Genomic DNA, 15,014 nt, shown 5'->3' with positions numbered 1-15,014 from the left:
GACTGTAATGGTATTTAAAGCACAGTTAGAAAGGAAGCCAAACCCAATTTAATGACACTTTTTCCTTCTCTAGGAAGCTGCAAACCTTTCCTCTCTGTTCCCTAAGCAGCTGGCTTACAGTTCCATTGGATGACATGTGTGTTTGCATTCATTGCACTGCATTTGGTTCTACCTTCCAGAGTTCATCAGCAGGGGAGAGCAGCGAAGGAGCTGTGCAGTCGCTCCTCTGCCCCTTTCTCACTGATTTTCCACTTCATTGCCACAGTTCTGACCAAAGCAGACAGGATAGGCCAGTCAGCTCTGCTCCTACATCAGCCGAGTGTTCCCAGGCCCGGTCTCCCTGCTAGGGTACATAGGCCAGTATGTTCTACCTATGGAAGGGGAGCCCTAGCTTGGAAGGCTGTTGGGGGCTGATTCATCATGGAACAGCTGCAGATTCAGCTCAGCAGGGGAGGTGTCTGACTGCCTGATGTCAACAGAAGGTCTCCTCAAAGGGTTTCATTTCCTAATTAGAGCAAGGGGAGGGAAAAAAAGAGGGAGATGATGAGGATTAATTTTCTGCTAGGGTTTGCTGGGTAATATTGAAAACATGTCGACAGGATTCATTTAGCCACAATGACTCGTACCATCCGCTGCAACTGAGCCTGCTGTTCAGGATGGAGCAGACTGAGAGTGATAAGGGGGAACTTCCAAGAGCTTGCTCGCAGTGTGAGACGTCACTCTCTCCTGCCACCCACAAACACTCTGAAACTGAAACGTGCTTTTTAAAGTGGGGAGAGATGGAGAGCCCTTACCAAGCTGGAGCCCCTCAGCCCCCGGCCTTGAGAAGACTCTCCCATGCCTCTTAGACCTTCCCTAGAGAGAAACTGAGGTTTTGTCCCTGTTTTATAATATGGCTGTCTGGCCAGTCCTCTACCATGCCAAGGTCCCTGGCATCTCATCCCATCCCTGTTCAGCTGCAGGGACGCACAGGCATGGCCAGCTTGCATGAGACCAGAGATCTAGCTAACCCCAGAGCTAATCAATAGCAGTGACCAGAGCTAACTGCTTCTGAGGCAGATTGCCATGGATTTGGAAACCCCCAGACTCCAGCGTGTGCAGGGATGCACATAATTGACTGAGGAGGTTGGAGATATATTGGGGTCCACAACAGAGTCAGGTGGATCCTTGAATTCAGAAGAATAAGGGGAGGAAATTTTGCTGTGTAGGAAAGTTGCTAGTCAGCCATACTGCATCTGAGGTTTTCTTTATATTGGTTTCTTTATAGCTGGCTTGGTCAGTGGGAAGCCTTGCCAAACTGGAAATTCAGTTATCCTTGTCAGGTATGTAGGTTGCAATCCAGTTTACAGGCAGAGTCTGTAACTATAGCATGGCAGGGCTACAGATCCAGTAAAAACTAAGTTTGGGGAGAATGAATGATCACAAAGGAACTGCTGGTTTAAGTGGCAGGACTTGGTTAGTTAGATGCTTTTTAAAAGAAGAGCTAGGAGTCACTGGCCAGGAAGAAAAGTGAGATCTGAAGAAAGCATTTGAAGAGAGTCAAGTGCCACCCAGTTCCTGACAGTAGAGACAGCATGAGCAAAGGACTTCTGCTATGAAGAACTAGTGTCAGGCCTGTTGCCTGGCCCAGGTAGTAAGGGATTATTCTAGGTTTAGCTTGGCTCCTGGATTTTGCAGGATGCACTTGAAGAATGTTCACAAGCCACAGCAATCACTTCTGGGGCCTGTAAAACATCATCACACCGGAGAGCTGCCGGGGACACAAAGCTTCATGGGATGGTAACTAATGACAGGGCCATCGGTCAGAGCCGTCTGGCTCACTTGGGCTAGGTGTACACTGCAGTGTTAAATCGGAAAAAGAAACGTAATTTGCGGGATGCAAATTGCGTATCTTTATCTGATTTACTTTAAAAAGAGGCTTTTCCGAAATTTGGCATGGTGTACATGGCGCCAAATTTTGGAAAAAAGTGCTCTCATTCCTCGTAGAATGGGGTTTTCGGGGATGGTGAAAGAGCGCATCCACTTTTTTTTGGAAAAAAAAATCGGAAAAGCAGATGTGTTTCTTGGATGTGGCAATGCAGTCTAGACGTAGCTTTGGTAAGCTGCACTCATCCAAACAAAATATGTTTTAGTGCAGTCAAATACAAGCTCTCCTCTTAGAAACAAGGACTGAAGGCCATAGCTGTAGAATTGGGAGACTGTATCCTTCACTCTGAAAAAAGTCTAAGGGTCACGGGTATCCAAGCAATCCAACATGAGCTCCAAGGCAGTGATGTGGCAAAAAAGAGCAAGTGCAATCCTGGCATGTATAAACTGGAGTGAGCATAGGTGCTAGGACTAAGGGTCCTGGTGCACCCCCTGGCTTGAAGTGGTTTCCTTTATAAACCGTTTGGTTCAATGGCTCTCAGTAACTCCTACTATACACATTGTTCCAGCATCATTAAACAGGGGAATTGTAAGCAGGAGGAGGGAGTTGATATTACCATAGAAGAACGGCCATACAGGGGGAGACCCAGTTATAATTTTGCTTGTTACAACATTAGCCTTGTATACAACATGTGTGAGATTGATAGTGGCTGCTGTTTGGATGCTTTAGCCAAACTTCAGTCATTGGGCTCAGTACTGGGGGAAGTGGGTTTAATTTAATGGCCTGTGCAATACAAAAAGTCAGATTAGATCTACTGGTCATAGAATCACAGAACCATAGAGTTAGACTTGATGACCTCAGAAGGTCATCAAGTCCAGCCCCCTGCCCTAGGCAGGACCAATCACAACTGAATCAACCCAGCCAGGGCTTTGTCAAGCCAAGACTTAAAAATCTCTAGGGATGGAGACTCCACTACTTCCCTAGGTAACCCATTCCAGTGCTTCACCACTCTCCTAGTGAAATAGTTTTTCCTAATATCCAACCTGGACCTCTCCCACCGCAACTTGAGACCATTGCTCCTTGTTCTGCCATCCGTCCCGTCTGGTCTTAAACTCTATGAATATATAAGGTGCCATATTGGATCAGATCAAGATCCATCCAGTCCAGAATTCTGACTGTCAATGGTCAGTAACAGGTGTTTCAGATGAAGATGCAAGAAACACTGGGGAAGGTGATGGAGGAAGAGAGAGTGAGAAGATAGCTTTCCCTGGGGCAGTTTGTCTCCTATTCCCTACCAGCTAGAGTCTGGATGATGCCAAGGCATAAGTATTTACCTCCCTCCTAAAACTTCTGTTAGTTTTATAATATTTCTGATTGTAACTTGAGTAGCCAGTCCTTTTTGCTGGCGATTCTCCAGCTCACCTCTAACTATTTTATTTAAATACAAGGGTGTGATTTGCTAGCCTGGTAGCTGATTTCAATGGGAGATTGCATAATGTGGTTATCACCTCAAGCTTGTTCATTTCCAATCTCCATTATACCTCTAGATGCCCACATCCAGGCCTGATGATCAGTTGACTGCACCTCATCTTTATTACCAGCACAGATTAGATCTGGAGTAGTCATCTCCTCAACATTTTCAGACTGATGCAAACCAACCATATAGCTAAGGTTATGTCAAGATAGCTGGGTTTGCCCCACTAGATATTCAAACTTCCTACCAATCCTAGCCAACTGGGTAGCTTTGGAGAGACCACAGGAATAAATCTGGCATTCAAGGAGTTTAGGGGCAGATTGAGAACCAGGGAGAGATGAGGAGAGAGCTATGGAAGGACAGAGTAGATATTAAGTCTGCTAAGAATCTGCAGCTCTGTATCTTAACCCAATAAAAGCAAAACAATTCCACGGTCTCTTAATTCACTCACTGTGCCGTCATATACCCATCACAGCTCTCCCCCCCATCCCTGTGCTAGTGACAGTAGCAGCCTTCGCCTTTGCTCAGCTTTCCTCCCAGATTAAATCAAACCCACACAAGCATTATCTATGCTGCAATTGGACACCTGTGGCTGGCCCTTGCCAGCTGACTCAAGCTCGTGGGACTCCAGGTAATTGCAGTGGAGATGGAGCCTGGACTCTAGGACCTTGCAGTGAAGGAGGGATCCTAACATGTACACTGCAATTAAACAGCTCCTAGTCCCAAGTCAGCTGGCACAGGCCAGTTGTGGCTATCTAATTGCAGTGTAGGCAGCATACCCCAAGTCTGAGTATGCCGCATGCCACGTTAGCTTTTCTAATATTCCTTTTCCTTGCACCACTCAGCGTGCTATTAATAGAACTGATGGCATTTAGCAGCCTTATATGAAAAGTAATTCTCTAATTGTAGGAATGGGGGGAAAGGAATCATCTGGAAAACAAGTTTCAGTGTGGCCACATAAACCTCTCTCCCTCATCTCTTCGCCTGGCCCAGGTTGTGAAGTGTGAGGCAGTGGAAGTTTCCTATTTCCTCCCCAATAGGTGTCATTATATCAAGTAAACAAAGAGAAAGGAGTTTTGATTTCCTGTTGATGACTTCATTTCCTCTATCTCTGTAGTTATGGAATCCCAGTGCCTATCTCTGTTCTGGAAGCTGTTTCCCTCTATATCAGCAGTAGGTGTATTTCCCAGAGAGGCTGGGAGTCCAGGCTCTGGCTCTGCTGTCATTGGCATTCAAAGTGTCAAACTAGCAGGTTTTTCCACTGGCTAGTTCAGTCCCGATTCCCTGACCCCTTCCCCATCTCAAACCCATGGATTCCATCACAGTGCAACACTGTTGCTCGAGTGACATATTTTGGAGAGTAACATCAGACTCCAAACAGCAGACTTGGCTCAGTGAGGCTCTCCACTGCCTCCTCTCATGCTGAATGCAATGGGAGTGGAGGGCACTGTGTGGCTCACAGGCCGTACTCAGCCCATCCGAGGACCAAGGGTTGTTTTTCTTCCATATTTCTTTCTTTTTTCGCTTGTTCATACTATTTTTGAGTCCCACCTCCACGCCCATGATGATAAATCACTAGGGGCTTATGCCCATTAGCAGTGCTCATCCCAATTTAATTCAGGTTATTCCGCTCCCAATACTGGGAGAATCCTCCATCAGCCTTAGCAAAGCAACTTTACTCTACCAATGGTTTTCAACCTGTGGTCTATGGACTCCCAGGAGTCCACAGACCATGTCTAAGATTTCCAGAGGGGTCTGAACTTTCATATGAAGTTTTGTAGGGGTACACAAAGGAAAAAAGGTTGAAAAACCACTGCCTTATACTAGTCAAGTGTAAATCTCAGATTCCGGGTTTTCAGCATTTTTTGTTCTATTACAGTGGTCTCCAACCTTTTTAAGCACAAGATCACTTTTTTAATTTAAGTCAGTCCAGGATCTACCTCAAATCCAAATATCTTTGCCCCGCCCCTTCGCTGAGGCCCCGCCCTCCTCAGTGTGTGAAGATGGGGTACAGGAGAAGGGGACAGAGTGACCTCAACCCTCCCCGTGTGTCTCCCCCACTCTGCACACCAAGTAGGAGGCTCTGGGCAGGAGCAGCAGGGCAGCTGAAGTGCAGGCACTTGATAACCTCTCAGCCAACCAGTCAGGATCACCTGTCAGAGGCTACAAGATCTACTGGTAGATCCCAACCTACTGGTTGTTGACCACTGTTCTATTAAAATGGGTTATGGGAACAACCCCCGCACTTTAGCACCATACAAGAAGGAGTACAAGCTTCCTTTCAAAAGAGGTGCCAAGGCTGCTGGTTCAGGTCAGCCAGCATTGACTCCTGTATAATGTAACAACAGCTTCCTCTGCCCAACAACAGTGTAGATCTGAAAATGGTGAGGACTGACTAGTAAGCATCACAAGAAAGGAAGTTCTAGCTGTAAATCCATGTGAGCTCATGCCTTCGTCTAACACACTTGGAATCTATAACTAGGGTAAATTAACATGTGCTTCCAAGGAAAGTTGTACTCATGTCCTTTTGAGCAATTTCACATGTTATCATTACAATAAGCTTCCACATTATTTTAACCCTCTGATGGCAAGGAGGCCTAATGCAAACCTCCCTGAACTGTTTGTGGTTTACCAGTTCCATGCAAAGTGTTCAAGACATGAAAGACATGAGCATTATTCTTTTTAAAAAAGGCTGTGATGTCTGACCAAGTGTTTGTAGCTTAAAATAACATACCAAAATACCTGTTTTAAAGGGTGTGTTAGTCTGGTTGTTAAAACAATTGTAGTTTCTTTTTTCGAAGATGTATTTTTTCCATGTATTAATAAAAAAACCCTCATTATGAAAACTGGATAAAAAAACAAATCACATTTGCTGCTGCTTCCTTCATATGGCTTAAAACCAGCATTGTTAAATGCCCAAGTCTAGGTAGACATTCTGTTTGTTTGCTTCATGGTAGTCTGCTATGTGCTAGGATACAACCAGTGCTATCAAATCAGCATCTGAATATCACTCAGTGAAGTCTTGGATTGAACAGCAGTAGAAATAGGCTGTGCTTTTCACCCTTCATTCAATTACCTTTTGGATTTCATAGATTCCTAAGCTGCGTTTAGACTGGCAAGTTGCCAGCTATCTACACTGGCTGCTTGAATTTCCGCAAGAACACTGACGATCTCCTGTAAGATTGTCAGTGTTCTTGCGGAAATGCTATGCTGCTCCCGTTCGGGCAAAAGCCCTCTTGCGCAAATGCTTTTGTGCAAGAGGGCCAGAGTAGACAGCGCGGTATTGTTTTGCGCAAAAAAGCCCCGATGGCGAAAATGGCGATCGGGGCTTTCTTGCTCAAAACTGTGTCTTGATTTGCACGGACGCTTTTCCGCAAAAAGTGTTTTTGCGCAAAAGCGTCCATGCAAATCTAGACGCTCTTTTCCGCAAATGCTTTTAACGGAAAAATTTTCCCTTAAAAGCATTTGTGGAAAATCATGCCAGTCTAGACGTAGCCCTAGGGTTGGAAGAGACCTCAGGAGTCATCGAGTCCAACTCCCTGCTAAAAGCAGGACCAACCCCAACGAAATCATCCCAGCCAGGGCTTTGACAAGCCTGGACTTACAAACCTCTAGGGATGGAGATTCCACCTCCCTAGTAAGGATGTTAAATTGCGGTTGTTAAATTACAATTGTATTGACTTCATGATTAGTCGATAAAGCCTGATCTGCAGAGCCGCAGCAGGGATAGCTCCAGGAACCGTCTTGAGCTGGCTCGGGCTGGCTCCGGGAGCCACCCACACTGTGGCTCTGAATTTTAAATGTAGCAAGAACTGCCAGGCTCTTACTACAATTAAAATGCAGAGGTGCAGCGTTCCGGAGCAGCGAGAGCCAGGACTGCCCAATCCCAGCTCACGCTGAGTCCAGTAGCCACTGTTCGTGGTGACCAACCCTCTCCACCCTGAACAGAGGCTGCTCCAGCACCAGCCCCTGTTTGCGGTGGACAGGGCTGGCCGCAGACAGGAGCTGCTGCCGGAGCAGCCCCCATAAGTGGCCAGCCCAGGCTGCCGCAAACAGGAGATGCCTAGTAGAAAAAGAGTTGAATTGGGTCTGTTTTATGCTACTTTTCTTGCTGCTGTCTCTGAACAAATTCAGTGGGTTAGGGCAGCACAGTCTAATGATTCTGGGAGACTCATTGGTTAGGAGAATGACAAGAGAGAGGGCCAGTCTGCCATGCTACAGTGATGCACTCTGCAGTGTAAGGGTACGGCTACACTAGCTCAGTAGTTCGAGCTAGGTAGAGTAATGAGGGCAAGCGGAGTTGCAAATGAAGCCCGGGATTTTATTCCCATGAGGAGTAACGGTAGTTCGAATTAGGATCTTTACTTCAAACTACCTAGTCCATGTCGTGTGTAGCCGCGGGCACGGAGTTCGGACTCAGGGGGATTTAAAAATGGCAGCACCCGGGAACATGCAAATGAAGCCTGGGATATTTAAATCCCAGGCTTCATTTGCAACTCTGCTTGCCCTCATTACCCTACCTAGCTCGAACTAACGAGCTAGTGTAGACATACCCTAAGGCTGTGTCTAGACTGGCAAGTTTTTCCGCAAAAGCAGATGATTTTGCAGAAAAACTTGCCATCTGTCTACACTGGCCACTTGAATTTCCGCAAGAACACTGACTTCCTTCTGTCTGAAACCAGTGCTTCTTGTGGAAATACTATGCTGCTCCCGTTCGGACAAAAGGGCCAGTGTAGACAGCTCAGATTTGTTTTGCGCAAAAAAGCCCCGATTGCGAAAATGGCAATCGGGGTTTTTTTGCGGAAAAGCATCCGTGCCAATCTAGACGCGCTTTTCCACAAATGCTTTTAACGGAAAACTTTTCCGTTATAAGCATTTGCGGAAAATCATGCCAGTCTAGACGTAGCCTAAGAGTCTCTAGAATGAAATAGAAAGGGGTGAGTAGTAGCCTTCTTAGAGGCCACCTACTACCCAAGAGGAGTAAAGGCTGTAGAATCTGAGTCACAATGGGAAGGGGAAAGTCGAAGGGGAGGGGCAACTGTAGATGGAGGTGAAATACACAGTTCCTAAAGTGGTGAGGCAGAGAGTGACAAAACAAGTAGGGAGCTGCACCAGGGTTCCAAGGCCAGAATATATCAGCCTGAAACCACCCAGTTGTGGAAGACTCACACCTCAGGGGGAACAGTAATAGAGATGTAGCTGTGTTAGTCTGGTCTAGCTGAAACAAAAAACAGGACTATGTAGCACTTTAAAGACTAACAAGATGGTTTATTAGGTGATGAGTTTTCATGGGCCAGACCCACTTTCTCAGATCAAATTGTGGAAGGAAATAGGCATGACCATATATACCAAAGGGTTATATGTGTTCACTTTTTTTTATTGTATCACTTTGGTGATAGGTAACAGCCAGCATGGATTTGTAAAGAACAAATCATGATAAACCAATCTGATGGCTTTCTTTGATAGGACAAGAAGTCTTGTGGATAAGGGAGAAGCGGTGGATGTGATATCCCTAGACTTTAGTAAGACATTTGATACGGTCTTGCATGATCTTCTTATCAATAAACTAAGCAAATACAATTTAGATGGGGCAACTGTAAGGTGGGTGCATAACTGGCTGGATAACCATTCTCAGAGAGGTTCACAATCGTGCTGGAAGGGCATAACAAGTGGGGTTCCACAGGAGACTGTTTTGGGACCGGTTCTGTTCAATATCATCATCAACAATTTAGACATTGGCATAGAGAGTACGTTATTAAGTTTGCAGATGATACCAAGCTGGGAGGAGTTGCAAGTGCTTTGGAGGATAGGGTCATAATTCAAAGTGATCTGGACAAACTAGAGAAAAGCTCTGAGGTAAATAGAGTGAAGTTTAATAAGGACAAATGCAAAGTGCTCCACTTAGGAAGTGGCTTAGATGCTAGGGCATTTGCTTGGGGAACATATGGTGGCAGGCTCAAGTCTTGTCTCCAGGCAGCCCAAGCTCCCCTGCCCACCCCGGGAGCAACCAGACACAGGACAAGGGACCTCCCAAAGAGGGGTGGGGTGGGTTCTTGAGTGGACTAGGAGATACAGCACTTGCCCAAGGAGGACAGGGTTGTGGATTAGTCTCCATCCTGCTCACCCTAGGAGCAACCAGACAGCCTACACAGGATACAGAAGCCACCAAAGGTAGGGAGATGACATGGGGTCAGCTCTGGAGTGCCCTAGGGAATAGCACATTCACATGGAAAGCATAGGGTGGTGGGCTCAAGTCCTGGGAACAGCCAGACAACCACCACAAGGTGCCCCAGGGATGGTCCAGGCTCCTGCATTAGGAAGGCAGGATAAGGGACTCCCCAAAGCCAGAGGTGTGGACCCTGGAGTGGCCTAGGGCAGCACCTCTCAACCCCTAAGGATACTCAAGAAAAGTCATGGGGTTCACCAACACAACTGAAAGTTGGAGAAAACTGAATTTTTGTTTTAAGTTTTATAGCATTTGTATTATTTTTGTACATTTAACACCCAAATATTTCATCACCCACTCTGCTACAATTCAGTTGTTTAAACAAATGTGTTGCAACAGTAAAAAAAAAAAAAAAGTGTGAGAAAACTAGGTACTGGGGGTACTTATAATTTTTTTTTAAAAAGGGGTATTTTATAAAAAAAAGTTTGAGAAACACTGGCCTAGGGTATAGGGCATGTCCAAGACGAGAGCCTGCACCCTTACCCCAGCCTGGTGAAAGTGAATGAGATTCGGGGAGGAAGGGCAACAGAGAGAGCAGGGTGAGGCCTCAGAGAAGGGGGCAAGGGTATTTGGGTTTGAGGTAGATCTTACATTGCACTTAAATTGAAAAAGTGATCTTGTGGTTAAAAAGGTTGGAGACCCCTGGTCTAGACAGTACTGAGTCCTGCTATGAGGGCAGGGGACTGGACTCGATGATCTCTCGAGGTCCCTTCCAGTCCTAGTGTTCTATAATTCTATGAAATATATATAGCAGGGGTGGGAATCTAAGACCCAGGGGCCAGATGCAGCCCTTGGCTTGCCTGGATCTGCCCCTAAGGCTAAGGGCCCCCCTAGCATTAGGGAGTCCATGCTGGTACTCCTGCCCCCATTTGGCTCCCCTGAGGGCTGGAGCACACAAAATCTACTATGCTGGGCCTCCCCCAGGCTCTGGTGTGCAAGGGGAATGTGGGGAGGGTCTTTCACCTTCTCAGTCAGGGGCCACAGTGAGGGTTCTTTTTTCTGCTTCTCACTTGTGTGTGGCCCCTGATTGATTTTTCTGTGGGTGAGTGGCCCCCCATCCTCCACCCAGAGAAGGTTCCCCACTCCTGATATATATGTACAGTATCACAAGCCTTTGTGGGAAAAACCCACTTCCTCAGATGAGCTTGAGTGGAGAAAAAAAGGCAGAGATTCTTAAGGCATTCTCCTACAGTGCAGGGTTTTTGAAACTGTCGGAGGAGACAGTGCAAGGGGAAACTGGGGAGATACAGTAAAGGAAGATGGTCATATAGTATCCAAAGAAGGAAGCCTTATCTATGCACTAAAGTTACACTGATTTAACTCACTGAATTAGCCGAATTGGTGCAATCCCTAAGGCTCAGTGCTTGTTTGCCCAGGCTGGACTAATTCTGTTATGACTACGATTGCTCCCCTCCCTTGTGGCTGCAGTTATGCTGCTAAAAGGGGGTTATAGCTGAATAGCTTATTTTCTTAAATTTCCCTGATTTAAGAGTATCCACAAGCAAGGATTCTGCCAGTTTAACTACAACAGGGTAGTTTATCAACCTCAGACTTTAAGGCTACGTCTACACTGCATCCCTCTTGAAGAAGAGGAAATGCAAATGAAGCGCTCATTAGCAACTCTCACACTTCATTTGCATATTCTCTTCCAATGCTCTTTGCAGAGGAGATTTTTGCACAGAAAAATGCAGTGTAGAGGGGTCCGTTTTGCGCAAAAAAACCCTGTTGCGCAAGAACCCTTATTCCTAACGGGAGGCAGACTGGGGAAACTCTGCGTCAGTACTAAGCTCGGGGAATGAGTCCTCAGGGCCGCAAGGCTGCCGGACGGCACGTTCCCTGCCCATATGGCAGGGAGTGTGTGTGAGGGAGGGGCACCCCCAGCGCCCAGCATCCAGTGGCAGGGCAGGGAGCTCCTGTCCCGCTAGCTCTGCTAGCCCTCCTCGGCCAGCTCGCCGTGCACAGGCCTGGGGGGCGTCTGCAAGCGCCGGGACAGCCCAGCCCAGCCCGCCGCTGCTCGCACTTCGTCTGGGAGCCAGAAGCGACCGCCGCCCTCCCGCGGTGTCTTTGGGCCGGCGGGCCCGGCTCGGTAGCTGTGCCCGCGATCCCCGAGCGGGGAGGCAGGTTTGACGGGCGTGCGGAGCAGCCAGTGCGAGGAGGGGAGGCTGGGACTGTGCCCGGGGCGGGCTCCCTCCCTCCCTCTGCCCTTCCTCCATTCATTCAGCCCGAGCCTGCGAGCGGGAGGGGGCCCCAGAGGGGCTCCGGCGAGCTCAGCAGCGAGCCCAGCCCGCGGTCGCTGGGAGCCGGCCAGGCCCGGAGCTCGCTCCCTGCGGCTGGAGTTTGGCCGCCCCGGCCGGGGGCTGCTGCGGGGCGGGATGTCAGACCCGGCGGTGAACGCGCACTTGGAGGGCATCATCTCCGACTTCGAAGGTAGGAGCCTGCGGCGCGGGCAGCTCCCGGGTCCCCTTAGCGCCGGCGGGGGGCAGCGCCCGGCTCGCTCGGGGGTCTGTCGGCACCGGGGTGGGACGGGGCGCGCCGGCTCCCAGGCTGAGGGGCGCGGGGCAGGGGGTCGCAGTCTGCCGGAGGCTCCCAGCGCCGGCCGCTGCCGCCGCCTTGGGGCTGTGCGCGCTCCGCAGCCCGAGTAGAACCCGGGCTCTCCTGGGGCAGGACGGCAGCTGCTCCCCCCCTCCCGTTGGACTGTCGGGGGCAGCCCCCTTGGCGGCGCGTGGGCTCTCGCTGGGGGCGGGCGTGTTGCCCCCGCTCCTCCCTCCGCCCGGCCAGAAAGAGACGGGGGAGATTGGCCTGATTCCTGCAGCTGCTGCTCAGCAAAGCTCCTTGGGTTCCTGGCGGGTTCTTCTGCAGGGCCGACACCATCAAGTCTGCAGCAGATCAGTCGGGGATTGCTAGGCCCTCTGTGTCTGAGGGGCAGTGAGGGGGAGGGCGCTGTCCCCAGCCCAAGCCAGCTCCGCGGGGCATGGATCAGGTGTGGCCATGGGATGTGTGTGTTTGGCACTCATCCAGCAGGTTAGTTTCCTTCCTTGGGCACTTATCCCACAGCTGTAAGGGTTAGCGTCCTGCCTTTGTTTCTCTCATATGGTCAAGTTGGAGAGGGAGCGATGTTCCCTCTCATCTTTCCATCCATGTGTGGAATATTTTTTTTAATGTGCACCAAGGCATGCTCAGATGTGAAACACAAAACCTACCTGTGGGTGCTCTGCTAATCAGCTGGGCAGCATTATAATTTTTCCTATGCAGCTGCACAAGTGCAGTGTATAGGGAACTTTGGGATGGAGCCTCTGTCTTTGGGTCCCAGGGCCAGGCCAATGCCATAGAATCATAGACACTAAGACTGGGGGGGGGGGGGGTCATCAAGTCCAGTCCCCTTCCCTCAAGGCAGAAAAAAGCACCATCCTAGATGTCTGTCTAACCTGCTCTTAAATATCTCCAGTGATTCCACAACCTCCCTAGGCAATTTAGTCCAGTATTTAATCACCCTGATAGGAAGTTTTTCCCTGGGGAAATGTGGTGGGAGTGGAGAAGTGCTTTTCACTTCTGCATGGAGAACAAGGGGGGTGCCATCGCCTGGAAACAGCTGCATGGAGTCACGACTGGCCTTCTTATCCAGGGGACATGCAGTGTAGATTTAGACCTCTAGAAGCCATTGGCTCCTCCTGTTGCTTTGTACATGCTTCTGTAGAGGCTAGAAAAATGAAGGTGGCTGAACTTGGCCGGCTGCCATTGCACATCCTCTGGCAGCTTTTCGGTGAGTAGGGATGTAAGCGACTACTCGGGTAGTCGACTACCCGATAAGCTTAGGCTTACTGGGCAGTCAAGTCACCACTGGAATACTTGCCCCCCACCCTTGCTGCCTCTATACCACAGACTGCAAAGGGGTGAAAAGCAGGAGCCGGTGCTGGGGGGAGCCAGCTTAAAAGCTGGTTTCCCCCCCCACCCCCCACCCAGCACCAGCTCCATGGTGTGTGGAGGGAGGAGCAGAGAAGGCAGAGCCTCCGTGGTTCTGGAGCTGCTCCAAGCCGGGATTGCTCGGTTCTGGCTCACGCTGGCTCCAGGGGCCACGCGCGCTACAGCTCTGCATCTTAAAAGGCAGGCTCTTATTCCATTTAAAAAGCAAAGCCGCAGCGATCCTGGACCCAGCACGAGCCGGGACTGCTGAGTCCTGGCTTGCACCGGGTCCTGGAACTACCTCCACTGCAGCTCTGAAGTTTAAATGTATTAGGAGCTGGGATGCCTGTGTGCCGGACACCTACTGCGTTTAAATTGCAAAGCCACAGCTTATTGACTAATTGTGTACTCGATACAAATTGTATCAAGCACACTATTAGTCCGTCACCTGCTTCTTAACATCCTTAGTTCAGAGCTGTGTGTGCTCAGCTCTAGTGCATGGGGCTTTCAGTTTAGCTCACTGCTGCACCCTGTTGTTATCTGCTAAGAGAATATCTTCAGGCTGTTTTTCTCCTGTCCTTCCGTACCTTGTTTATGTAGCTTTTTAGTCTGAAGCGCACGCCTGACGGGAGAAGACTGTGAATTCCCAAGCACACACAGGGCTTGCTGTTTGCTTCAAATCTTGTATTCTTGCACAGCTTTGAGATAGCTGAGAGATAGCTGTAGCTGGAACTGCAGGAGGAAGCTTCTTTTGTGACTTGGGTTAGAAGTTCTACTGAATCATTATCTTGTGGCAGCCCGGGCTTTTGCAAGGGGGGAGGAGTATCTCCTCCTTGGACTCTTGTGGAGAACTAAAGGGTTTTGATGGATGCCTTTGAACTGAGGGCTCTGGGCACATGCCAATGTGCTGGAGAGCACACATAAGTAATCTAGCCAAGTCTGTACTCTTGCCAGAGAGACATGTAGGCCAGAAGCAGGCAATGGCGGGGCAAAGGGGCTGCCCTGGAGAATACAGGTGTGACTTTAAGACCACGGGCACTGTTCTTCCTAAAAATGGTGTGAGTTCTGGAAAAGCAATTTTTTCCTTCCAGAAACACTGGGACAAGGGCCAACCATGATCCAAAGAAGAGTGGCCTAAAGAAAACTAAGTGATGGCAAAAATGATGGAATGTGTGTTTAGATCTGTAGGTCTAGGTACTTCTGCAGATACTTCACAGCATTCCGCAGACCCCTCATGAATTCAGTCCTGCACTGAAGCATTGTTCCCATTTTGTAGCTGAGGAAACTGAGGCCCAGTATGTCTTGCTCCAGGTCATGCGCAACTGGGAATTGATCCCTGTTCAGTGCTTCAATCACAAGATCATCTTTCCCCTCCTGTGAAAATCAGGGGCATGTACTAGTGTTCCCTGTAAGCTGTGTTTTTGGGTGGTGTGGTGTGGCAGCTGCCCCACACTGAACAGAAGGGGTTAAAGCAGGCAGGAAAGAGCCTGGTCAGAGCCGTGGCCAATCAGGGAGAGGTTTTTAAGGAACCAATCAGGGTGTAGCTT

The 15,014-nt window shown here is 49.0% G+C and overlaps 1 protein-coding gene across 3 annotated transcripts in view; it reads left to right on the top strand.

The window, feature by feature from the left end:
* The window catches only part of SEPTIN9 (septin 9), a 266,724-nt gene that overhangs the window by 109,059 nt on the left and 142,651 nt on the right, over positions 1-15,014 (top strand). Inside the window, exon 1 of one of the 3 annotated variants that reach the window (XM_006122952.5) lies at positions 11,541-11,994. The exons of the other annotated variants lie outside the window; for them this stretch is intronic. Within the exon in view, the coding sequence (XP_006123014.1) occupies positions 11,940-11,994 (55 nt within the window). The 5' untranslated portion in view covers positions 11,541-11,939. Of the gene's footprint in view, positions 1-11,540; positions 11,995-15,014 lie in introns of those variants that run through there. 3 annotated transcript variants of the gene reach the window in all.

The sequence above is a fragment of the Pelodiscus sinensis genome, chromosome 20, assembly GCF_052426305.1.
Source record: "Pelodiscus sinensis isolate ZL-2025 chromosome 20, ASM5242630v1, whole genome shotgun sequence".
Taxonomy (NCBI): domain Eukaryota; kingdom Metazoa; phylum Chordata; order Testudines; family Trionychidae; genus Pelodiscus; species Pelodiscus sinensis.
Note: the sequence above shows the minus strand (reverse complement) of the source record. Positions and strands in the feature narration are given on the sequence as shown.